Source organism: Equus quagga, chromosome 7 (genome assembly GCF_021613505.1).
Source record: "Equus quagga isolate Etosha38 chromosome 7, UCLA_HA_Equagga_1.0, whole genome shotgun sequence".
Lineage (NCBI taxonomy): Eukaryota > Metazoa > Chordata > Mammalia > Perissodactyla > Equidae > Equus > Equus quagga.
In genome coordinates this window covers 77,619,457-77,645,279 of record NC_060273.1, presented here as the reverse complement: position 1 = coordinate 77,645,279, position 25,823 = coordinate 77,619,457, and the positions used below count along the sequence as shown (strand labels likewise).

General features: G+C 36.8%; 2 protein-coding genes across 2 annotated transcripts in view; both read left to right on the top strand.

Annotated features, from left to right (window-relative positions):
• The window catches only part of LOC124242613 (protocadherin gamma-B3-like), a 4,143-nt gene extending 2,211 nt beyond the window's left edge, over nt 1-1,932 (top strand). Inside the window, exon 2 of the mRNA XM_046667777.1 lies at nt 1,783-1,932. Within this exon, the coding sequence (XP_046523733.1) occupies nt 1,783-1,932 (150 nt within the window). The remainder of the gene's footprint in view (nt 1-1,782) is intronic.
• The window catches only part of LOC124242381 (protocadherin gamma-C3), a 67,871-nt gene continuing 42,462 nt past the window's right edge, over nt 415-25,823 (top strand). The window contains exon 1 of the mRNA XM_046667363.1: nt 415-4,411. Within this exon, the coding sequence (XP_046523319.1) occupies nt 1,988-4,411 (2,424 nt within the window). The 5' untranslated portion in view covers nt 415-1,987. The remainder of the gene's footprint in view (nt 4,412-25,823) is intronic.

Genomic DNA, 25,823 nt, shown 5'->3' with positions numbered 1-25,823 from the left:
CCAGCCCCGCCGCCTGGGGCTGCTTTCAGCCTGGTCTCTGTTCTAAGACTGGGACAGGGGTTTCTCCCAACTACAGTGAAGGAACTTTGCCTTATTCCTACAATCTGTACGTTGCCTCCGATTCTCAGAAAACAAGATGTAATTTTCTCACTATGACGCCAGAAATGGTCCCCCCACAAGATCTTTCCAAGGAAGCTTCTTTAGTAGTAAGTGTCACTGACGAGAACAACAAGTTAAGCTCTAAGTGTGTTGCTTCTACTCGCGTGAGTTTCAGTGAATGCCTTTCATCTACAAATGGGTTTTCAATATAATTTCAATTTTGAAATAATTTTCAAATATTTCAAAATATTTTCACAATAATTTCAAAGTATTAATTTTCAAATCAATATTTTGGCAAGAAAATCTTAAACAGATTATATCTACTATCACTTCAAGTTTGTTTGCCCATTCTCAATATTTTCCTTTCCTTTTTGTGTGAGCCAGTAACTTCATTATGAGCCCTCAAGTATTTTGAAATATTCTGACCCTTTCACCTGATATATTCTTTATCCACACACACACCATCTCCTTTACTGTCAGAAGTGGGTGTTGTGTGGTACTGCCATTCAAATATTTTTAATTGAAGCATAAATGTTTTCTTTCTGTAGATGTTTCTCTTTCCTATAACATCAATATCTGGATTATATAAGGCTTTATTAACTACAAAGTGAGGGGAAAATGCATGAGAAAAGGCTTTAAAAAATAAGGACATAGTAATGATTTGATAATATTCAGGAGCACTTGCTAGAGATTCTTTGAGTCCCACTGAATAGGTCAATTTTATGCCTAATCTTTTCTCAGAGCTAACTGTAGATTTCCTCCCAATTTTAAAGATGTTATATATAGTATACCTGCCACACAAGCTTATCCTCAGAATCTAAATATTTACATTTATGAAAGCACAATAACAAAATTTTTTTCCTGTATTTTGATGGGCTTCCAAATGTATTACCAGTAATACTCGGTATTTGAAATTAGGTTTGTTACCCAAAAAAAGGTAAGTTTATAATATTCTTTGGGTTACTAGTTTTCCTAGACATTCTTTTCAAATATATTTGTAAGTTGTGGAGTACTACCCTTATTTCCAGTAAATGTGAGTTGGAATGCTTCCACTTTCTTCTAAAAATGTTAATGTGCCTTCTTCACTTGACTTCCTGCCAGGTGTGATTCTGATAACATGTACAATCACGTTTCTTATTTTTAGGTTTCCATATTATCATGAAAATTTTATTTTTAAATGTTAAATGTCAACACCCTGTTAAATTAGTTCTTCCATTTGGGGAAATTTAAGAATCTATCAAAAAATTTTGCCCTAAGTTATAGCTGAGTGAGAAAGTTTAAATGATTTCTCAAAATGGGAAACTGCCAAGGAGATGGCCCATAATACGTGTGTTGGGGGGGAGGGTGATATCAAGGCCCGTGCACTAAAATTATAAGGTGAAAATTACTGTGTATGGAAACTTCGAATTCATTTAAAAGCTCATTGGAAAAATCAGAATATGCCTACGGCTACAGAAAATCTCAAGAAAATGGCTCTGTGTGAAAAATTTTAGAGAAATAAAAAGACGCTCACTGAAATTTCCATTAAAATGAATGCTGTAGTTTTAGTCAGCTCCCCTTCCATCCCTATTTGAAGAACAGTAGGTGGAGCTATTTAAGGTCTAAAAACCAAAAATCCTTTCCCGGAGTTCAAGATTGTGCAGTAATTGGTTAGGACTCTGAGCGCCGCTGTTCGCCAATCAGGGAGAGAAAAGCAGCGAGATCCTGCTTGCCGTGCACGCGCCTGAAGCACAAAGCACAGATAGTTCGCAACGAACCGTCTCCGAGACTGTGAGGAAACTGGGCAGAGGAGCTCTGATCCCCAACTGTCAGATTCCAGGACGGAAGATCTGATCCTGACTTCGGTGGTCAAAGGAAGAATTGGAAGTAATCTTCGAGGAAGGTGACAATGAAACCTGCGCGACTGCCTCAGGACTGCAAAGGGCTGGTCCTGCTGGGAGTTCTTCTGGGGATTCTGTGGGAAACTGGATGCACCCAAATCCACTATTCAGTTCTTGAGGAGCTGGAGAAAGGCTCCAGGGTGGGCGACATCGCCAAGGATCTGGGGCTGGAGCCCCGGGAACTGGAGGAGCGAGGAGTCCGCATCGTCTCCAGAGGTAGGACTCAACTTTTCGCTCTGAACCCGCGCAGCGGCAGCTTGATATCCGCGGGCAGGATAGACCGCGAGGAGCTCTGTATGGGGGCCATCAAGTGTCAACTAAATCTGGAGATTCTGATGGAGGATAAAGTGAAAATATACGGGGTGGTGGTAGAAGTGAGGGACATTAATGATAATGCTCCCTACTTCCCAGAAAGCGAATTAGAAATAAAAATGAGTGAAAACGCAGCCCCAGGGATGCGGTTCCCCCTTCCCCACGCTTGGGATCCGGATATCGGGAAGAACTCTCTCCAGAGCTACGAGCTCAGTAGCAATACTCACTTCTCCCTGGACGTGCAAAGCGGAGCGGATGGTAACAAGTACCCGGAATTGGTGCTGGAGCGCGCCCTGGACCGCGAGAAAAAGGCCGTTCACCACCTGGTCCTCACAGCCTCCGACGGGGGCGACCCGGTCCGCACTGGCACCGCGCGCATCCGCGTGATGGTTGTTGATGTGAACGACAACGCGCCGGCGTTTGCTCAGTCCGAGTACCGCGTGAGCGTTCCGGAGAACGTGGCCGTGGGCACTGAGCTGCTTCTGGTAAACGCCACGGACCCTGACGAAGGAGCCAATGCGGAAGTGACGTATTCCTTCCGGTACGTGGACAACAAGGCGGCCCAAGTTTTCAAGCTAGATTGTAATTTAGGGACAATTTCAACAATAGGGGAGCTGAACCACGAGGAATCGGGATTCTACGAGATGGAAGTGCAAGCAATGGATAACGCAGGATATTCTGCACGAGCCAAAGTCCTGATCACAGTTTTGGACGTGAATGACAACGCCCCTGAAGTAGTTGTCACCTCTCTCTCCAGCTCCATTCTGGAAAACTCTCCCAGTGGGACGTTAATTGCCCTTTTAAATGTAAATGATCAGGACTCTGGGGAAAACGGACAAGTAATCTGTTTCATCCAAGGGAATCTGCCCTTTAAATTAGAAAAATCTTATGGAAATTACTATAGTTTAGTGACAGACACACTCCTAGACAGAGAACTGGTTCCTAGCTACAACATCACAGTGACTGCTACTGACCGAGGAAGTCCGCCCCTGGCCACGGACACTCACATTTCACTGACTGTGGCAGACACTAACGACAACCCACCCACCTTCTCTCGTGCCTCCTATTCTGCCTATATCCCAGAGAACAACCCTAGAGGAGCCTCCATAGTCTCCGTGACTGCCCGAGACCCTGACTATGGAGAGAACGCCCAAGTCACTTACTCCCTGGCTGAGGACACCCTCCAGGGAGCACCCCTGTCCTCCTACATCTCCATTAACTCTGACACCGGAGTCCTGTATGCGCTGTGCTCGTTTGATTATGAGCAGTTTAGAGACCTGCAACTGCAAGTGATGGCGCATGACAGTGGGGACCCTCCTCTCAGCAGCAATGTGTCGCTGAGCCTGTTTGTACTGGACCAGAATGACAATGTGCCCGAGATCCTGTACCCCACCCTCCCCACCGATGGCTCCACAGGCGTGGAACTGGCACCCCGCTCTGCAGAGCCTGGCTACCTGGTGACCAAGGTGGTGGCGGTGGACAGAGACTCAGGCCAGAACGCCTGGCTGTCCTACCTCCTGCTCAAGGCCAGTGAGCCAGGGCTCTTCACCGTGGGGCTGCACACGGGTGAGCTGCGCACTGCGCGGGCCCTGCTGGACAGAGATGCTCTCAAGCAGAGCTTGGTGGTGGCCGTCCAGGACCACGGCCAGCCCCCACTCTCAGCCACTGTCACTCTCACCGTGGCCGTGGCCAACAGCATCCCAGACGTCCTGGCCGACCTAAGCAGCCTCGAATCTCCCATCAACCCTGACGACTCTGGCCTCACGCTGTACCTCGTGGTAGCGGTGGCCGCAGTCTCCTGCGTCTTCCTCGCCTTTGTCATAGTCCTGCTGGCGCTCAGACTGCGGCGCTGGCACACGTCACGCCTGCTCCAGGCTTCAGGAGGCGGGTTGGTAGGCGTGCCCACCTCGCACTTCGTGGGCGTGGACGGGGTGCGCGCTTTCCTGCAGACCTATTCCCACGAGGTCTCCCTCACCGCAGACTCGCGGAAGAGTCACCTGATCTTCCCCCAGCCCAACTACGCGGACACGCTCATCAGCCAGGAGAGCTGTGAGAAAAGCGAGCCTCTTTTGCTGTCAGGTGACTCGGTATTTTCTAAAGATAATCATGTCTTAGTTCAGGTGAGTCCACATCAAATATTCTTCTCTGAGCTTTAAGCAAAATATCTCTTATATAGGTAATTATTATATATTTGGAATTTATAAAGCAGACAACAATAAATTTATACATACATGGCAGATACCAATGACAACCTAGTCGCCTTCCCTCATGACTTATTTGTAACAATTTTTATATGTTATATATAAAAATTTACATCCTCTTTATAAAGTACTTTTTTTTTTTGTTAAGCATCGCTTCAAAATTGCAGTAATTGTTTCTGGTCATTAGGAATGCATACATTTATGCTTTCTCAGTGGACTGAGTCATTTCATGGTTTCAAGTCATTCATGAACTTCCAAATAGGGTGAGTTTATTTCTTACCCATTTAAATTTTTCTCACTGAAATATGCAAACTGTGTCATCATGAGGAAAGACTGAAGAGATTGTTTCTTTTTCTTTTTTTTTTTTATTGAGGTAACATTAGTTTATAATATTATGTACATTTCAGGTGTACATGATTATATTTTGATTTCTGTGTAGACTACATCGTGTTCACCACCCAGAGACTAATTACCATCCATCACCGTACACATATGCTCTTTTGCTCCTGTCGCCCTCCCCCTCTGGTAACCACCAATCTAATCTTTATGTGTTTGTTGTTGTTGTTGTTGTTTTCTTCCACTTATGAGTGAAATCATATGGTATTTTACTTTCTCTGTTTATTTCACTTACCATAATACTCTTAAGGTCCATCCATGTTGTTGCAAATGGCAAGATTTCATCTTTTTTATGGCTGAGTAGTATTGCATTGTGTATGTATACCACATCTTCTTTATCCATTCATCTAATGATGAGCACTTAGGTTGCTTCCAAGTCATGGCTATTGTAAATAATGCTGCAATGAATATAGGGGTGCACATATCTTTTCGAATTAGGTTTTCCTGCTCTTTGGATAAACACCCAGAAGTGGAGTGGCTGGGTTGTACGGTAGTTCTATTGTTAATATTTTGAGAAATCTCCATACTGTTTTCCATGGTGGCTGTACCAGCTTGCATTCCCTCCAGCACTGTATAAGTGTTCCTTTTTCTCAATATCCTCTCCAATACTTGTTATTTCTTGTCTTGTTAATTATAGCCATTCTGACGGGTCATGAGGTGATATCTCATTGTAGTTTTGATTTGCATTTCCCTGATAATTAGTGAATTGAACGTGTTTTCATGTGCCTTTTGGCCATCTGTATATCTTCTTTGGAAAAATGTCTGTTCAGATTCTTTGCCCATTTTTTAATTGGGCTTTTTGGTTTTTTGTTGTTGAGATTGTTTCTTTTTCAACCCCATTATAGATTTTGGGACTATAATATCTGTATACGTTTCCAGATTAGATATTTCTTTTGCCCATTTTACCCATACTGATGATCTTAATGATGACTTTGCAAAACATTCAGAGTTAACAAATTGTGTTTTGAGTGTATTTTGGGTACTGTGGTGAATTTGCAGTAATTCTCTCTTCTTCTTATATTAAATTTCCCATAACTTTCACATACATGGAAAGTTTTCTGGAAAGTGCACAGATTCTAAGTGTTTCCTGAGAACTTTATGCTTATTGTAGAATGTTGAACAGAAATTGAATTCTATAGTATATTATTCTTGGGAAGGTATTGCTGGAACCTGTGAGAAGCCTAGTTTCTTTTGGTGAATTCTGTAAAGGTGTAGGGAATCATAACATCCTAATTATTTTCTCTTTACCTATTTGTTGCATATCTACTTTCAAAAGTACAACAGTTAATTAAAACCTAGACTTATATAAGAGATTGGAAACCATTTAGAGAATGAAAGATAATCAAATGGTCCTAAAATGAGACAGTTACTGCTACTGAGATTCACATGTCACTTTATGCTTCTTGACAACCAAGACAAAAAAAAGAATGATTCCAGTTATCTGATTTTTTTAAAGGGAAGTTTTTGTGTTTATCTAAAAATGCAAACTTTGTGTTGACATTAAGTTACAAATGGAATTTAATTTCTACATAATATTGAGAGGAATAGAGGGCAATATACCTCCTGTTGTTTTGTAAAAGTTATCAAAATGTTTATCACAGGGCCATTTCTCATATGGTGGTCAATTCAAAGTGAAAGACATAACACACAACAGAAATTATTTGAGAAGCCAACCTAGTATAGTTCCAATTATGCTGACTTCTGTCCACTGAACCTGAGTTAGGGACAACTCATTAAGAGGTAGGGCAAGAATAGTCATGACTCTTCAGCTGTATCTCAAATATAAGTGATCTCAACTATGCTTCAGGTTTGAGCTAAATAGGCTTCATTAAATAGCTGTTGAGTGAATGAATAAACAAATGTATGTGCTCTGGGGATTACCTGATATCAGTATTCTAAGGTGCAGTATGATAGAAAAATAGCAGCTTTGCAGTGAAGTAACTCATAACTGTGTGACCTTTAACAAGTTATTTAATCTCTTTCAGCTTCAACAAAGTAGGGATAATACTACCATATAATTTGAAATATTGTGGTGAGGACTGGTGGTAATATATAAAGCATCTGGTTCATAATATGTACTTAATTAACAGTAGCCATATTTTTTACTGTTGATAAAAAAAGGAGTTGTGCTTCCAGTGTTAGCACACTTAACATTCTGTTGGGAAAAGTAATAATGATTTGTGCGCTTCTTCACGTGGTACAATGGGATGACCTGTGGGTGATAGCAAAACTGTTCTAAAATTTTAATGAAAGCTAATTTTAAAATCTTAAGTGCCTAGTCACCTTCTTGATTGGGAAGCTCCTGTTTGGGGTCATAAAAGATGGGGGAAAGTTTGTTTTGGATGAAACAATTTTATGAGTGTTAATTTTTCTCTTTCTGAATCTAATGTAACCTAAACAAGGGTCGTATGAAACTTCTTATTTAAAGGACCAATTTACCCCAGTAGGATTGCTAGGATGATTTAACTGGAAAATGGATCACCAAAACCTGAAAGTTGGAGTTACTTGGTTTTGGCCACATGAGAGCTTAAGATAACGGCTGCAAAAAATATCAATCTTAGCTTTAGGATATTTGTTATAATTTAGGATTGATAATTAGGATATTTGTTGACTGTTTTTTTAGCGTAACTGGGCAATGGGTTTGGATGTTTACATTTCTTCTGGTTCCAGTAATGAAATTATGTCAGGGACTTTGCTTATCTGCCTATCTGTTGTGGAACATGGGTATGCATTCACTTAATCTAATGAGTTAATCAAAGTGTTCAGCTATAACTTAAAAGTTGTAGCTCCACTATTTTATAGCACCTAAAATTGGAATGTAATCTATCAGCAGACATTCTTCTCGCCTCTTCCAATCTAGAAGAAATATTATGCTCCTTGAAGCAGCAGTAGCCTAGGATCCTTGCGGAGACTGTACAACTTGTTGAGACTATGCAATTCATAGATCATTTTAAACTGAATTAGAAGGCTAATGATAAATGAGTGGACTGTGTCACAATTTTCTCAGTTACATGTAAGAGAGTATAGCTGTCCTCATTAACTGAATAGTTCTGGTGAAAGATCTGCTTTTTCCTCATGCAAGACATCAAGTTCAAAAAAGTAAGCACCTCCATATTAAGTACGTGCAGTTTTCTGTATATCAATTATACCTCAATAGAGCTATTTTTAACATTTTTTGAAGCAAACACATAGTTGTGAAGGGATGTTGATCAAACTAATGAGTGTATATATTAGGAAAGAGACAGATTTACTCTCTACTATTACCCTTAGAGTTCATTTTTAGGAAACCATACCTAATGAAAAGTTACCAATAACAGAGCACACATTCTTAAAATGCTGATCAGAAAAGATAACCTATGGCAAAGAAAATTGAAAAGAATCTTTGAGAGAGGAGGAGTTTTCTGGATATCAAATGAGAAGAGCTCTGGTTCAGGAAAATGTGAAGAAATTGTCATCAGATGGAGCATAGAGTCAAATAAAATAATTTATCTATATGCAAAAGAAATCAGCACCTCTACAATTTCTCTTAGAGAAGCCATGAAAAGATCTACTACGTATAATATTGAGGACAAGTAGAATTTCTTAGTTTATCTTTAAGTCTCTGAAGCATTTCACACAGTGGTGTGTCTACATTCTAAATTCTCAGTAAAAGGCTTGAGTTCAATGATTAGAAAGTGGTCTTTTGGGAAAAAAATCCTTTGCAAACCCAATTATTTTACATGTGCTTTCCCTCTATATCAAACTCCTAATAATAGCCAACTCTCTGACCTATCTGTATAAACTAAGGAACTGGAGATTTGTCAAATTTTTAAAATAGATGCCTTAATCCTTAAGATTTCCATAATGTAAAACTTCTTAGAAGCTTTCTGTATATTTGCAGCTGGAGATTCAGCAATAGTTCATCCTGAGACTGTGTTATATGAAAAAAGTAAATCCTTCTCCTCCAAAAAAAGTAAAAATAAAAAGAAAGATTCAGCCTAAAAATACTCTTAAACGTCAAGAAGAAATAAAAAGAAGTCATCATTTTTATATCATATGCTGGAGTCACTGAGGATATAAATTCCCATGAATATTTAATTGCGTGAAAAAGACCGCACTGCTGCCTTTCAACTTGCGAATTCCAGACACATCTTTCTCTTTGCTCTCAAGTCTTCAGAACCTTGACCTCTGATTGCGTCAGGCTGCAGTTCTAGAGTAGGGATTCGGAGCACTGCTATCAGAGATAAACGAGGAAATCTCCTAAGTTTCCGCTGAGTAACTTTCCTAATCCGACCTTGCCAAAGATCTGGGGCTAGTTGTCCATGGTTTACCCACTCTGAAGCTTCCAGTCAACACAGAAAAAGAATGAGAAAGTGGAGACTTACTTGTGAGTGACAGGATGGACGAGAGCAGATATGCCCACATACTATAGTTTGTGTCATACGTTTAGAAACGTAGTTGAAAATCCTTTAAGTGTTTTTCACATTAACATAGATGTTCGAGATGTAAATGATAATACCCCCAGTTTAGCAGGAATGTTATTGAGTTAAGTCTCTGAGTTGTCCCAGCCTGGAGCAAAATTTGCAATAGGACCTACGGAAGATTGTGATGTTGGAAGCAATTCCTTTACAAAATTACCACCTTAGCAGCAACTCTATATTTGTCTTCAAAGTAAAAGAGACCAGTGGAAACAAACACATTGAACTTGTGTTAGAGAAGCCACTAGGCTGGGAAAAGCAAAGCTTGCACCACTTAGTCCTAACAGGCTTAGATGGTAAGGACCACCGGGAGGCAGCACTGCTCAGATCCTGACCCTGGTGAGCGAGGCAGCTACAACCCTCCCCACCTGATTTTAGCCAGAATGTATACAGGGTCAGCCTTCAAGAAGACATTCCCCCAGGCACCGTCACAGTGAGGGTGAGGGCCACCGACCCAGATGAGGGCATTCAAGCAGAGATCAAGCATGCCTTTGCAGTCCAGAGTACTCATATCCAGTTTGGCTTTGATCACAGTAGTGGAGAAACGAAAACCTTAAGCACATTGGACAACAAAGAGATCTAGAAATATTATAGTTTTGGATGCAAGGAATGGGGGTACTGGTTGCCCAGTGTAGTTGAGAGTAAAATTCTAGATGATAATGACAAAGTCCCAGAGGTGATTTTTACTTCTATTTCCACAATGATTCCCAAAGATTCTGCACCTCAGACAGTAATCACTGTTTAAAACACAGGATACAGATTTAGGAGAAAATGGGAGGTCATGTGTCTGGTACAAGAAAATATATCTTTCGGAATTGAATCTTCTGCCAATGATTACTACAGGCTTGTAACAGATGGGGCCCGTGACCGGGAGCAAACCCTGGAGTACAGTGTCACCATCATGGCCACTGACAGAAGCAAGCCACCCTTCTCCTCCAGCAGGAGGTGACATCAACAATAATGCACCAGTTTTCCACCGGACCTCCTACATGGTCCACGTGGCAGAGAACAGTCACCACGCCCCACCCCCACACCTCCACTGCCCAAGTCTGTGCCTCAGATCCTGACCTGGGACCCAGTGGCCATATCTCCTACTCCACTGTGGCCAATTCAAATGCTTTAAGAGAATTTGAGTTAGCACAGAATGCTGGATAAGGACTGTTCCTCATAATCAGGTGATTGTACAAGTGGATCCAAATAATGTTAGCATAGCATTTCACTGAACTTGCAGTTTACAAACACCTCAAAAATTATAGAATAACATTTGCATATAAAACTCCATTATATATCACTGTCACTGATTTGGAAGCTTGCAGTCTATAATATAACAAAAAAGGAAAAGGAAACAGATACCTTTGGAAAGTGAAATCAGGTAAGTGGGTAACATGGAAATTCTGAAAAGAGTGAAGGAGAATACTGGTAAGTCAAAAGAAAGAAAATATTAGTAGGAAGATGCAAAAAAGTATGTCTGATTGATTAGTCACAGTAGGGTTCCTTATTGGTGTGGGTTCTGTTGTCTATCTAAGCTATCTTAATTTTATTAGAAATGCTACTTGGCTGTTGGTCTCTGAAAAGAATTCAGCAAATCAGATAATTTGGCATCTTTAGCCTGGATTCTGATGCTCACCTGAAGAATTCGCTAAAGCTTGGAAACCAAGAAAAGGCAAGCATCTTAATATGTGTCACTTGCATATACTGGCTTTACCTTGTGTAATGCTTGCTCTGTCAATATATTAGGGGAGGCGGTGAATATTCCTTGTGAGCAAAGGGCACTTATGTGACACCTATTGACTCTTCTATTTACCTTATTTAAAATTGATTTTTGCATGGGTTATGAGGTAGCAATTCAATGAGGTAGGGGTCAAGGTTATTTTTCCCCATATGGATGCCCAGTTTTCTAGCATCATTTGTCAAAAAGATTTTTCTTTCCCTGTTGAGTTGCTTTGGCACCCTTGTTGAAAATCATTTGACTGATATATGTGGGTCTATTTATAGACTCTCTATCATGTGCCATTGATCTGTCTATCCTTTTGCCAGTACCATACTGTCTTGATTATTGTAGCTTTATAGCAAGTCTTGAAGTTAGGTAGATAAGTCTTCCAACTTTTTTCTTCTTTTCCAACATTGTTTTGACAATTCTTGGTCCTTTGTCTTTCCAAATAATCTTGTTACCTTCCCAAGGGGAAAAGCCTGCTTTGAATGGGATTGCATTGAGTCTATAAATCTATTGGGAGAAGGGTCATCTTAACAATATTGAGACTTGCAATCCATGAGAATGGTATCTACTTCCCTTTACTTAGGTCTTATTTAACTTCTCTCAGCAATTTTTTTATGGTTTTCAGTGTAGAGGTCTTGTATATCTTTCATTAAATTATCCCTACATATTTGATGGTTTTGGATGTTGTAAATTGTACTTTTTAAATTTCATTTTCTGATTCCTCATTGCTAGTTTGCAGAAAAACTATTGATCTTTATATATTCCATATGCTTTTGAAAAACAAGAGGTGCAGGGTGCTCTAGCCTCATATTGTGTGAGAATATAATGTAATAGAATATAATATAAGCTTAAACCACCTCTGCATAGGTTCAGGCTTCCATTCTCTGCAGGGTATTGGTTGGAAGAACCCACCCAAAAACAGAGTAAACACTAGCATCTGCCCCAAGTCTAGTAGTGTGTGGATCATTCATTTATTTATATAACAAATTTGTATTAACTGCCTACTACATGCAAGGCACTGTCCTAGGTGCCAAGGATGTAGCAATGAACAAGGCAGATATGATTCCTGCCTTAATGGCCCCCATTCAAAGATAAGGTCTTTTATAAGTCAATAAATGCCACCAAGGAGAAAAACAAGGGTGCCAAGAGAGCTTGCAATAGGGAGGCCAACCCAGTCTGAAGGGGTAGGGAAGGCTTCTTTCAGGAAATTATATTTAGCATGAGATCTGAAGGATGAGTAAAAGTTAGCTAAGTAGGAAAGAGATTAAAGAAGAAATTGTCAGGTAGAAGGAATAGCATATGTAAAGGTTATAAAAACAGAAAAGGGCTAAGGAAGGCTAGAAATGGAAAATAAGTAGATAAGGTACATCTATTACAAGGCTTGTCAACCATATTAAAGGTTCTGGATTTTACTTTAGGTACCCTTGTGCTGAGTTGTGTTTGAAAGGTTTTAAACAATGCAGTGACAGGATATGACTTTAATTTTAAAAGATTATTCTGGCTGTTCTGTGGTGAATTGATTTATGAGGGTTATAAATGAAAGTAGAGATAAATGAAAGATGGGAGACTATGGCAATGTTCCTGGTAAGAAATGGCACTGGATTGGATTAAAGGGAAGGCAGTAGATATAGAAATAAGTGGATAGATTGGAGATATATTTAGGAAGTAGATTCAATAAGACAATAATGGAATGGGTGGAATGCAAACTCCTGAGGGCAGGGACTATTTTATTATTATATGCTTCAGTGTCTGGCAAGATCGTTGCCTGGCGAGTGGTAGATCCTCAATAAAATATTACTGACTGAATAAATACAATAGGTGAAAGAGAGAAGGGATTAAGAGTCATTTCCAGGTGTCTGAATTAAGGAACTGGATGGACAAAGGTACCATTGAGTGAGATGTGGAAGACTAGAGAAGGGTCGATTTCAGAGGAATCAAGAGTTGAGTTGTAAACATGCTAACTTTGAGGTTCTGAGAAACATCCAAGTGCATTTATTGAGTGTGGTTGGACATATGATCAACATTCTTTTACTCTGCTTTCTTCCATTGTGATAATCCATTCAGATGGGTAGAGCCTTACCAGACTGATGATGATAAGATTCCTGATAGCTCTATGCTGGTATGTTTCTGGGTTCATGGCAAAGCTACCCCTGTGTTTTATTTTTCTCCATCTCTCTTTTTCACCATTAGAAACATCCAGCATCCAGAGAACCTTACCGTGTCTAATTCATGCTCACCCAACTCTTCAGACTAGGCCTGGGGCCCAGTTCTTTTCTGCCTCTGGAATTTTGTTTGGATTATAATTTATCAGGCTGTTTTAATTTGTTGTTATTTAATTTTCTTTGACTTGATTGTTTGCTTTGCATGGGAATGTTTAAGCTCAGTTTTTCTTCACCATCTGTTTTGGTTTACAAACAGTAAAATTTCAGATAAGGAATGTGTAGAATAAAATATGCATAGCAACAATAATAAAATTGTTGGATTTTATTATTATGAATACACTTGGAAGATTGTATGCCCACACATACTTTAAACATCCTATAGAGTCCTCAGTAACCATGTTAAAAATACACTACTTTTTGTTCTGTGACTTTCAGCTGATATATATTTGCTTCTTCATCAATGTGTTAGCTCTCTCTCCTCAACAAGAATATAAGCTCTTTGATGGCAAGGATTTACTTATTTTTCTCATGCTACGTTTTTAAGGCCTGGAACAGTGCTCGACACTGTTAAGCTCTAAATTAATATCTCTTGGATGAATTAACAGTAATTAAGCATTTTAAGTTGCAACTAACAAGATTAATGATGGTAGAACTTCCTTTCCTCCTAGGGGGATGGAACTTTTCCACATTTTTAGAGGGGTGGATTATATGGGTGTATACATTTGCCAAACTCACTGAACTTAAGATCCTTGTGTTTCACTGTATAGAAACAATACTTCAATTTAAAAAGAAAATAGAACATCAGATTCCCCCTTCCACCCTTACCTTGTGTGCAGACTTATCCTCAAGAAGTCTCTGCTGTTAATACCTGATTATGTACACTTCCAAGCTTTTTTTGTATATGTAAATATGTGTGTGCTTTTTTTTGCACAACAGAGATCATTTTATGGTATATATAGTGTTCCGCAACTTGCTTTTCCTAGTTAATAATATCTCAGGGGTACCTTTCCGTTTGAGTTCTTACAGTTCTGCCATCTACCTCAGTCTTAGTAACTTCCTTTCATTTATTTTATTGTGGGCTAGGAAACACATTCACATGGTTCAAAAGTCAAAAGGATATCATAGGTATATATTATCTCAGTGTCATTGCTGTCCTACTCCTGTTCCACCCCTGTTTCCTGCTGCCCCCATAGGTAAGCATTTTATTAGTTTCTTAAGTATCCTTTCAGCATTTCTTTATGCAAATATGGACAAATACGAATATATGTTTTTATTTCCCCACTTTTCTTACAAAAAAGATAACATGCTATACACTGTTCTATATCTTGCTTTCTTCACTCCACAATGTATCCTTTAAAAGTCTTTCCATATTAACACATAAGAAAGCGTTTTTTAAAAACAGTTACTTAGTATTCCATTGTGCTATTAGTCAGTCTCCTGGTTAATAAGTTTATAATTGAGTTGTTTCCAGTCTTTGACTATTACAAACAACTGCATCGGATAGCCTTGTACCTACATTATTTTGTACATATGAAGTATATCTGTGGGATGAATTCCCAGAAGTGGAATTGCTGGGTCAAAGAATAAATAGGTTTGTAATTTTGATAGGTACCTTCAGAGTCTTCTTTTTAACTTTCTATTTTGAAATGACTTCAAGTTTACAGAAGGCTTGCAAGAACTGTACAAAGAATTATATATCCTTCACCAAGATTCACCTATTGTTACTATTTTGTATTTTGCTACATTTCCTTTATCAATTCTCCCTTTCATTCTCTCTTTATCATTCTCATATATATGTGTGTACACATGTGTATATGTATATGTATTTGTGTGTGTGTGTACAACGTTATTATTTTCTATGACCCATTTGAGAGTAAGTTGTAGACATGTCTCTTTATTCCCCAGCACTTCATTGTGTATTTCCTAAGAACAAGGACATTCTTTTATATAACCCAATTTCAATAAGGAAAATCAGAAAGTTTAACATTGATACAATATGATTATCTATAGTCTATACTCAAACTTTACCAATACTTGATAGTAATTTATTCAAGTCCAGGACCACACATTGCATTTAGTTGTCATGTCTCTTTAGCTTACTTTAATCTGCAACAGTTCCTCAGCCTTGCTTTGTCTTTTATAACACTGATATTTTTAAAAGACTGTAAGCCATTTATTTTATAGAATGCCCTTAATTTTGGTTTGTTTTATGCTTCCTCATGATTATATTTAAACTAGGCATTTTTTGGCAGTATATTAGTTATCCATTGCTGTGTAACAAATTACCCCAAAACTTAGTGGCTTACAACAGCTAACATTTATTATCTCTTTCATTTTGTGGTTCAAGAATCTGGGTATAGCTTGCTGGTTGCCTCTGCCTCAGAGTTTCTCACAAGGCTGCAAACAAGGTGTCAGCTAGGCTGTTGTCTTATCTAAAGGCTCGACTGAGGGAGGATCCACTTCTAATCTCTCTCACATAGTTATTGGCGAGATTAATTTCCTCATGGGTTGTTGGAATGAGGGCCCCAGTTTCTTGCTGGCTTTTAGTTAGAGGCCTGCCTCAGTTCCTTGCCATGTGGACCTCTCCACAGGGCAGCTCAAAATGTAACATCTGGCTTCCATCAAAGCAAGTAAAGAAGAGAGCCAGAGAGGGCAAACAAGATGGATGAAGGCCACAGTCTTTTTGTAAACATAATTTTGAGAGTGACATACCATCACTTTTGCTGTATTCAGTTCATTAGAAGCAAGTCACTTGGTCTAGCCCTCACTCAAGGAGAGAGAATTTTCTAACTCCATTTGTAATCATTCCTTCTACCTTTATTAGTTGGCATTATACTGTAAGGAAGAGCTTTCCCTTTTTTATTTATTCATTTATGGCTCATGGGGTTTTTTTTAATGAATTATATTCCATTATTGCCATCATTTCTTTTGATACCAAATTATTTCAGATTTATTTTATTTAGATTTAGATTTATTTTGATCCCAAATTGTTTTGCCAGTGAGAATCTCTTCAAGCTGGTTCCTGTGTCCTTTTGCCATACCCCTATCATTTTCTTGAGCACTTTCTTACTTTTTGATGCAAGATGTTACAGAATTAGCTTATACTTTCTGTGTTTCAGTCATGAGATTAGACATGTATCCAAAAAGCCTTCTTGTTTTTAGTAGGGAGTAGTGTTTAGAAACTGAGATCTGGGTGCTAGGAGTACTCATTGCTAATGGGCTGTTACTGTTTGTAGGCCTTTTCAGCAAACAGAGCTAGGAACACACGCACACAAACACACACATATCTGTATCTATACACACACACCTTCCAAGTCATGAGTTCATATTAATACCTCCAATTCAGGCTATTCCTAGCCTTCCCTCTTTCCATCTTTGTCTTCTCCAAAAGTGAGAACTCTGGCTCCCAACATTATAAATATATTTATTCAGTCCTTAAATACACAGAGAGTAGTTTCAGAATTGCTATACCCATACCAAAGAGAAAAACAAAGCTACAGAGTTCAAGATTTGCTTGCAATTGCTTTCCTTTATGCTGAGGGTATATAGTCAAAGTACTGTGTTCAAAGTTACTTGTAGTATGATTATGTTATTCATTTGAAATGAAGTTAAGTTTATTCATTTCTATTGTAATCCATTTTAGAGTTTTTTCACAGTCTAAAATTGATTATAAAGGGTTTATTAGTATTCTTTTTTGAATATGTAAAACATTAACACAATTAAAGTCAAAACAATTTTTTTAAAAAGCGTACTCAGAAGATTATCACTCCTGCCTATCTCTTCTGCCTTGTTCATATCACCCACTGTAGATCATCAATTTCATTTGTTTCTGGTTTATTCTCCCTGTGTTTCTTTTTGTAAAAAATGACCACATATATTTATATTTTCTTATTTCTTTTTTTTGCACAAAAGATAACATACTATGCAGGCAGTCTTGGCTTTGAACAGTTACAATATACACAAATTTCAGTTACCATACTTTAAGTAATCTCCATCTCCTAAAAACAGTTCAAACTTAATGAGTAATTGCATAAAGTACAAATTTCACTGTTAGTCCTTCAGTCTACAAATTACTTTGCAAACAGCAGATGTGCACCCTGATCAGTGACCAGTCACAGGGCTTCTTTCAGTCTGTTAGTGATTGGTTACTGCGCATGTTATTTAATTCTTGCACAGACAGCAGAGCATGTAGTTGTGTTGTATTCTTCTCTCCTAGTGATAAATCCACATGACATTTTACAAAAATGTACGGAGGGAATTGGCCAACAAAGATGAAAGTGAAGCCAAGAAACAAGAGTAAATACCTAGAAGCAAAGTTTCTGGGTCATATAATATGGAAAGTGTATATTTAGCTTCATAAGAAGCTGCAAAACTATTTTTCAAAGTGGTAATATCACTTTACATTCCCATCAGCAGTGTATGAGAGTTCCACTTGCTCCACATCTTCACCAATGCATCCTATTGCCAAACCCTTTAATTTTAGCCATTCTATTGGGTGTGTAGCACTATCTCATTGTGGTTTTAATTTGTGTTTTCCTGTTGACTAAAGATATTGAACATCTTTTCATGTGCTTATTGGCTATTTGTATACCTCTTCTTGAAGGCTGTTCAAATCTTTTGTTCATCTTTAACAGAGTTATTTGTCTTCTTAAAATTGAGTTATGAGAATCTTAAAAAATATATTCTGGATGTGAGTTCTTTGTCACAAACATGTTTTGTGGCTATTGTGACTTGTCTTAAAGACTGACTTGACTTTTCTTAGTAGTGTCTTTTGAGACATAGAAATTGTAATTTTGATAAAACCCAATTTATTCATTTTTTCTTTTATAGTTTGTATTTCTTATGTCCTATTTAAGAAGTCTTTGTCTATTGCAAAGTTCTGATGATTTTCTCCTATATTTTCTTCTAGAAGTTTCATAGTTTTACCATTTACAATCTGTTATATGATTCATTTTTATTTGATGCTGTGTATGGTGTGATGTAAGGGTGAAAGTTCATATTATTCCAAAGGGATATCCAGTTCACCCTTTGGAAAACTTTGCTGAGACGACTATCCTTTCCCTATTAAACAATCTTGGCACCTTCCTCAAAATTCATTTGACTATATATATAAGTGTTTTTCTGGGATCTCAGTTCTAATACATATATATCTGTAGCACTGTAACGAAGTCTTGAAATCAGATAGTGTTAGTTCTCCAACTTTGGTTTCCTTTTCCAAAATTGTTTTTGCTGTTCTAGATCCTTTAATTTTCATATAAATTTTGGAATCATCCTGTCACTTTCTTTAAAAACAAAAAGACTTCTGAATATTTATTAGGGTGCATTGAAGCTATAGCTTCATTTTCGGAAAAATTAACAACATTATTGAAGTTTTCAATCCATGAACATGGTATATCTCTTCATTTATTTAAATATTCTTTAATTTCTCTAAGCAAATTTTGTGTTTTTCAGTGTGCAGACCTTCTGTATATTTTAATAAATTCATTGCTTAGTATTTAATGTTTTCTACTATTCTAAGTGGCATTTTAAAAACTTCATTTTCTAATTGATCATTGCCAGCATATAGAAACACAATTAATTTTCATATATTGACCTTTTATCCTGTGCCCTTAATAAATTGACTTATTTGTTCTAGTGGGTTTTGGGTTTTTTTCTAGATTCTTTAGGATTCTCTACATACACAAACATGTTTTTTGCAAGTAAAGAGAGTTTTATTTTTTCCTTTCCAATCTGTATGCCTTTTCTTTCTTTTACTTGCCCTATTGCATTGGTTAGACAGGGCAAAACTGAATAGAAATGACAAGAGTGGACATCCTTGCCTTGTTTCTGATCTTTTCTGAGGGAAAGCATTTAGTCTTACACCATTAAGTTTCCACAGATACATTTTAGCAGATTGAGGAAGTTCCTCTATTTCTAGTTTGTTGAGAGTTTTCATCATGAATTAGTGTTAAGTTTTGTCAAATGCTTTTTTGCATCTATTGAAATGATCATATAACTTTTCTATTTTACTCTGTTAATATGGTAAGTTACACAGATTGATTTTTGAATGTTTAATCAACTTTGCATTTTTATAATATACTCAACTTGGTCATCATATTCTTTTCTATATTGCTTTTCTATTTTCTATACAGTCTTTTCTATTTTGCTGGATTCAACATGTTAATTCAACATGCTAGGTAAAGAATTGTTGGGATGTATGTTGTGAAGGATATTGGTCTGTAGTTTACTCTTCTTATAATTTCTTTGTCTTGTTTTGTTATTAGGGTAACAGCTTTTGGTTTCATTGATTTTTCTCTATTATTTGTCTGTTTCATTAATTTCCACTCTTATCTTTATTATTTCTTTCCTTCTACCTATTTTGGTTTAATGTACTCTTCTTTTTCTAACTTCTTAAGGTTGTAGCCTGGATAATTGTCTTCACACCTTTTTTTTCTAATATAGGTATTTACTGAGCTTTAGCTGCATCCAACTAATTTGGGGTGTTATGTTTCCAGTAAAGTTCGGTTCAAAATGTTTTCTAATACATCTTGCAATTTCCTCTTTGACCCATGGATTATTTAAAAGTATGTTAATTTCCAAATATTTGAGGATTACTCAAATATCTTTCTGTCATCGATTTCTAACTTAATTTTATATGACCCAAGAACATAGTTTGTAAGCTTTCTTTTTTTAATTTGTTAAATTTTTTTTGTAGCACAGGATATAGTCTATTTTGGTGACTCTTCCTTGCACACCTGAAAACAATGTGTATTCTGCTATTAGTGTTTGTTGTGACTTATAATTGTCACCTAGATCAAGTTAGTTGATAGTGTTGTTCAGGCCTTCTGTATCCTTACTGATTCTTTGTCTACTCATTCTATCAATCACTGACAGAGGAGAGTTGACATTTCTAACTATAAATATGGATTTTTCTTTCTCCTTTCAGATATATCAGTTTTGTATCATATATTGTTTCATATATTAAGCTGTATTATTAACTACATACAGTTTTTAAAAAGTTTTTATTTTAAAATCCTTATTGATTCACAGGAAGTTGCAAAAATAGTGCAGAGAGGTCCTATGTATCCACCACCCAGCTTCTCCCAATAGTAATGTCTTACATTACCATAATATATAATATCAAAACCAGGAAGTTAACATTGCTTCAATCTACAGTTATTCAAACTTCAATCTACAATTATTCAAATTTCAACAGTTTTTACATGCACTCATTGTGTGTGTGTGTGTGAATAGTTCTACGTAACTTTATCATCTGCATCGATTTGTGTAAACGCCATCACAATCAAATACAGAACTGTTCCATCACCATAAAGAATTCCCTCATATTGCCTTAACCCCTGGCAGCCATTAATCTGTTCAACACTCCTATAAATTTGTCATTTGGAAAATGTTATATAAATGGTACCATACAGTATGTAACATTTTGAGATTAGCTTTTTTTTTTTCAACTCAGAATAATGCCCTTGAGATCCATCAAGGTTGTTGCTGGTATCAAGAGTTTGCTTCTTTTTATGACTGAGTAGTATTCCATTATACGGATATACTACAGTTAGTTTATCCATTCACTTCTTGGAAGACATTTGGGTTGTTTCCATTTTGAGTCTATTACAACTAAAGCTGCTGTGAACATTGTATAAAAGTTTTTATGACACAAGTTTACATTTCTCTGCTCAGAGAATATGCTCAGGAGTGCAATTGCTATATCAGATGGTAAGTATGTTTAGTTTTATAAGAAACTATGAAAGTATTTTCCAGAAGACTGTACCATTTTTGCATTCTTAGTTGCAATTTATGAGAGATCCAGTTTTTCCATATTCTCACCAGCATTTGGTATTGTCACTATTTTTTATTTTAGCTGTTCTAATAGGTTTATGATATCTCGTTGTGGTTTTAATTTGCATTTGTATAATAGCTAGTGATATTGAACATCTTTTCATATGCTTGTTTGCCATTACTTCTTCAGTAAGAAGTCTGTTTTTCTGTTTTGCCCATTTTCTAATTGGATTTTTAAATTGCTGTTAAATTTTGAGAGTTCTTTATATATTCTAGATATAAGTCCTTTGTCAGATATGCAGTTTGGAAATATTGTCTCCTCCTCTATAGCTTGTCTGTTCATCCTCTTAACAGGATCTTCCTAAAACAAAAGTTTTAAATTTCAATGGAGTATAATTTATTAATTTCTTTTATGGATCATGCTTTTGGTATCATATCTAAGAACTGTTAACATGTTCTAAGTCCTGAAGATTTTTCCATGTTTTCTTCTAAAAGTTTTTTAGTTTTATGTTGACACCTATGATCCATTTTGAGTTAATTTTTGTAGAAGGTATGAGGTTTGGCTCAAGAGTCAATTTTTTATCCATGGATGACCAATGGCTTCATTACCACTTGTTGAAAAGACTTTTCTTCCTCCACTGAATCACTTCTACACTTTGTCAAAAATAAGTTGGCTAAACAAAGCTAGTGGGAGGGGTATTCTGCTGATTTGAGGAAGATGCTTTTATATTCCTCAGGAAATGGAAGTATGTGGGGACTGGTGGCAGCCATGTTAAGTCCATGAGAGGAGGCAGGCAGCCTTAGCATGAAGCTGTACCATGAAGAATACCACTGTATGTTAAGTAGAGAGAAGGAAGGAAATCAGGTCCTTGGTGACATACTTATGCCCCTGGGTCAAAGTAATCATGACACCTACTTACTTCTGGACCTCAGTTGTGTGAGCCAACACATCTTTATGGCTTAAAAAAAGCCCAGTTGGCCATACTTGTGTGGGTCTATTTCTGGGTTCTCTATTCTGTTTTATTGAGCTATGTGTGTATCTCTCTTCCAATACCACACTGTCCTGATTACTGTAACTATATTGTAAGTCTTAAAATTGGTTACAATAATTCCTCCCACTTTATTTTTCTTTTTCAAGATTGTTTTAGCTATTCTAGGGCCTGTTCCTTTACATATAAATTTTAGAATAAGCTTGTATATATTACAAAAAAAATCTTGCTCATATTTTGATAAGAAACATGTTAAACCTAGAGATCAAAATATGGGGAATCGACATCTTTACTATGTTGAACCTTCCAATCCACGAATATTGTATGTCTCCCTCTCCATTCATTTAGATATTATTTGATTTCTTTTTTCTTTTAATTTTTCTTTGCTTTTTGTTTTTGTTTTTGAATTTTTTTGAGGAAGATTAGACCTGAGCTAATATCTGATGCCAATCCTCCTCTTATTGCTGAGGAAGACTGGCCATGAGCTAACATCCGTGCCCATCTTCCTCTACTTTCTATGTGGGACGCCTGCCACAGCATGGCTTGCCAAGTGGTCCCATGTCCGCACCCAGGATCTGAACTGGCAAACCCTGGGCCGCCGAAGCAGAACGTGTGCACTTAACCTCTGCACCACCGGGCCAGCCCCTATTTGATTTCTTTCACCAGCATTTTGTAAGTTTCAGCCTAGAAGTTTTGTGCAAATTTTGTTAGAGTTATATCCAAGAATTTCATTTTTTGAGCAATTGTAAATGATATTGGGTTTTTAATTTCAATTTCCATATGTTCATTGATAGTATATAGAAATACAATTGATTTTTATGTGCTGATTTTGTATCCTGTGACCTTGCTAAATTTGCTTATTAGTTCTAGGAGTTTTCTTGTAGATTCCTTGGGATTTTCTATGTAGACAATCATGTCTTCTGCAAATACAGTTTCACTTCTTCCTTTCATTCTGCACATGAAATACTATTCTTTTATGAAATACATATCTTCTTTCTTTTTCTAGCCTTAATACATTGGCTAGAGCTTCTAGCATTATGTTGAATAAGAAGAGTGAGAGTGGACATCTGCTTTGTTCTTGATCTTAGGTGGGAAATTTAGTCTTTCACTATTAAGTATAATGTTTACTGTTGGTTTGTGTGGATACTCTTTATTAAGTAGAGGAAGATCTCCTCTATTTCTAGTTTTCTAAGAGGTTTTTTATGTTGAACCAACCTTGCATCCCTGAAATAAACTCCACTTGGTCATAGTGTATAATTCTTTTTAAATGTTGCTGAATTCTACTTGCTAATATTTTGTTAAGGATTTTTGTATCCATATTCATAAAAGATATTGGTTTGTAGTTTTCTTTTTTTGTGTTTTCTTTGTCTGGCTTTGATATCAGGGTAATACTTGTTTCATAAAAGTCAGTTGGAAAGTATCTTCTCTTCTATTTTCTGGAAGAGATTGTATAGAATTGGTGCTAATACTTCTTTAAAAATTTGGTAGAATTCTCCATTGCAAGCATCTGGGCCTCAAGATTTCTTTTTGGGAATTTTTAAACTATGAATTCAATTTCTCCATTAGCTATAGGACTATTTAAATTATCCAGTTTATATTGTATAAGTTGTAATAGTTTTGTTTTTTAGTAATTGGTTCATTTCATCTAAATTGTTGAGTTTATGTGCATAAAGTTGTTCATAATATTCCTTTATATTCTTCTTCATGTCTGTGAGGTCTGTAGTAATATCCTGTTTCATTGTGGATATTGGTTTGTCACTCTTGCTAGTTTGTCAATTTATTGTTTTACCAATTTTATTGGTTTTCAAAGAACCAGTTTTTTGTGCCATTGATTTTTCTCTATTGTTTTCCTGTTTTCAATTTTATTGATTTCTATTTTTCTTTTTAAATAGCTTTATTGAAGTATAATTTACATATCATAAATTTCACCTATTTCAATGGTATAGTTATGCAAGTTTTAGTAAATTTCTACAGTTGTACAACCATCCCCACTATCCCATTTTAGAACATTTCCTTCACCCCAAAGTTTCCTTTGTGCCTGATTTCAGTCAGTTCCCACTACCATCCCCAGCCCAGGAAACCACTCATCTGCTTTTAGGCTCTACAGTTTTTCCTTTTCTAGAAATTTCATATAAATATAATCATACAATATTTAGGTATTTTGTGTGTTGGTTTCTTTCACTTGGCATGTTTTTGAGGTTCATCCATATTTAGCTGGTATCAGCACTTCGTTTTATCGTTGAGTAGTATGTCATTGTATGGATATAACACATTTTGTTTCTATTCATTTATTGATGGGCGTTTGAGTTGATTCCAGTTTTTAGCTATTATGAAAAATGTTGCTATGAATATTTGCTACAAGTCTTGGTATGAACATGTGTTTTAATTCCTCTTGGATGTATACCTAGGAGGTCAGTTTCATTGATTTCTGCTCTTATATTTATTATTTCTTTGCTTCTGCTCACTTTGTGTTTATTTTTCTCTTTTTTTTTCTAGTTTCTTGAGGTAGAATCATAGTTTATTAATTTGAGACCCTTTATCTTTAGTGCTATACATTTCCCTCTCAGGACTACTTTAGTTGCATCCCATAAATTTTTATATGTTGTAATTCATTTCCATTCAGTTTAATGTATTTTTAAATTTCCTTTGAGACTTACTCTTTAACCCATGGATTATTTAGAACTGTGTTGTTTTATTTCCAAGTATTTGGAGATTTTCCTGCTATCTTTCAGTTACTGATTTTTGGTTTAACTCCAGGATGGTCAAAGTATATATTCTATGTGATTTCCATTCTTTAAATTCATTGAGCTTTGTTTTCTGACCCTGGATATGATCAGAATGTTCCATGGGTAATTGAAAATAATATATATTCTGTCATTGGGTGGTATGTTCTCTAAGTGTCAGTTAGGTCCTGTTCGTTAATGATGCTGTTCTTCTATATCCTTGTTAGTAATTCTATGAATTCTTTTTTTGTTTTTTTGAAGATTGGCATCTGAGCTAACAACTATCGCCAATATTCTTTTTTTTTCTGCTTTTTCTCTCCAAATCCCCCTAGTACATAGTTGCATATTTTAGTTGTGGGTCCTTCTAGTTGTGGCATATGGGACACTGCCTCAGTGTGCTCTGACGAGTGGTGCCATGTCCGCGCCTAGGATCTGAACCAGTGAAACCCTGGGCTGCCTAAGCAGAGTGCATGAACTTAACCACTCAGCCACAGGGCTGGCCCCTATCAATTCTTGAAAAAGAGTTTTATCAATTATTCTTCACTTCTTCCATATCCTTGTTAGTAGTTCTGTCAATTGTTGTCACATTTTTGAAGTCTCTAACTGTAATGATGGACTTGTCTATTTTACCTTTCAATTATATCAGTTTTTACTTCACGTGTTTGGAAGTTTTGTTATTGGTACATACACATTTAAGATGGCTATGTCTTCCTGGTAGATCGACCCTTTTCTCATTATATAATGTCTTTCTTTGTCCCTGCCAATTTTCTTTGGATAAAGAGACATTTAAGATTGTTAAATCTTCTTGATACTTGATAAATTGACCCTTTTGTCGTTTTGAAATGTCTCTCTCTCTCTCTGCTAATATGTCTGTCTTAAGGCCTACTGTTTTCTGATATTAATATAGCCACTCCAGCTTTCTTATAATTAGTGTTTGCATGGTATATCTTTTTCCATTCTTTATATATAAAATGCATTTTCTGTAGACAGGATAGATATAGTTGGGTCTTGCTTTTTTACCCATCTCTCACTTTTAATTGGAATGTTCAGACCACTTACATTTAATATAATACTGATATGATTATGTCTACCATCTTGCTCTTTGTTTTTTTTT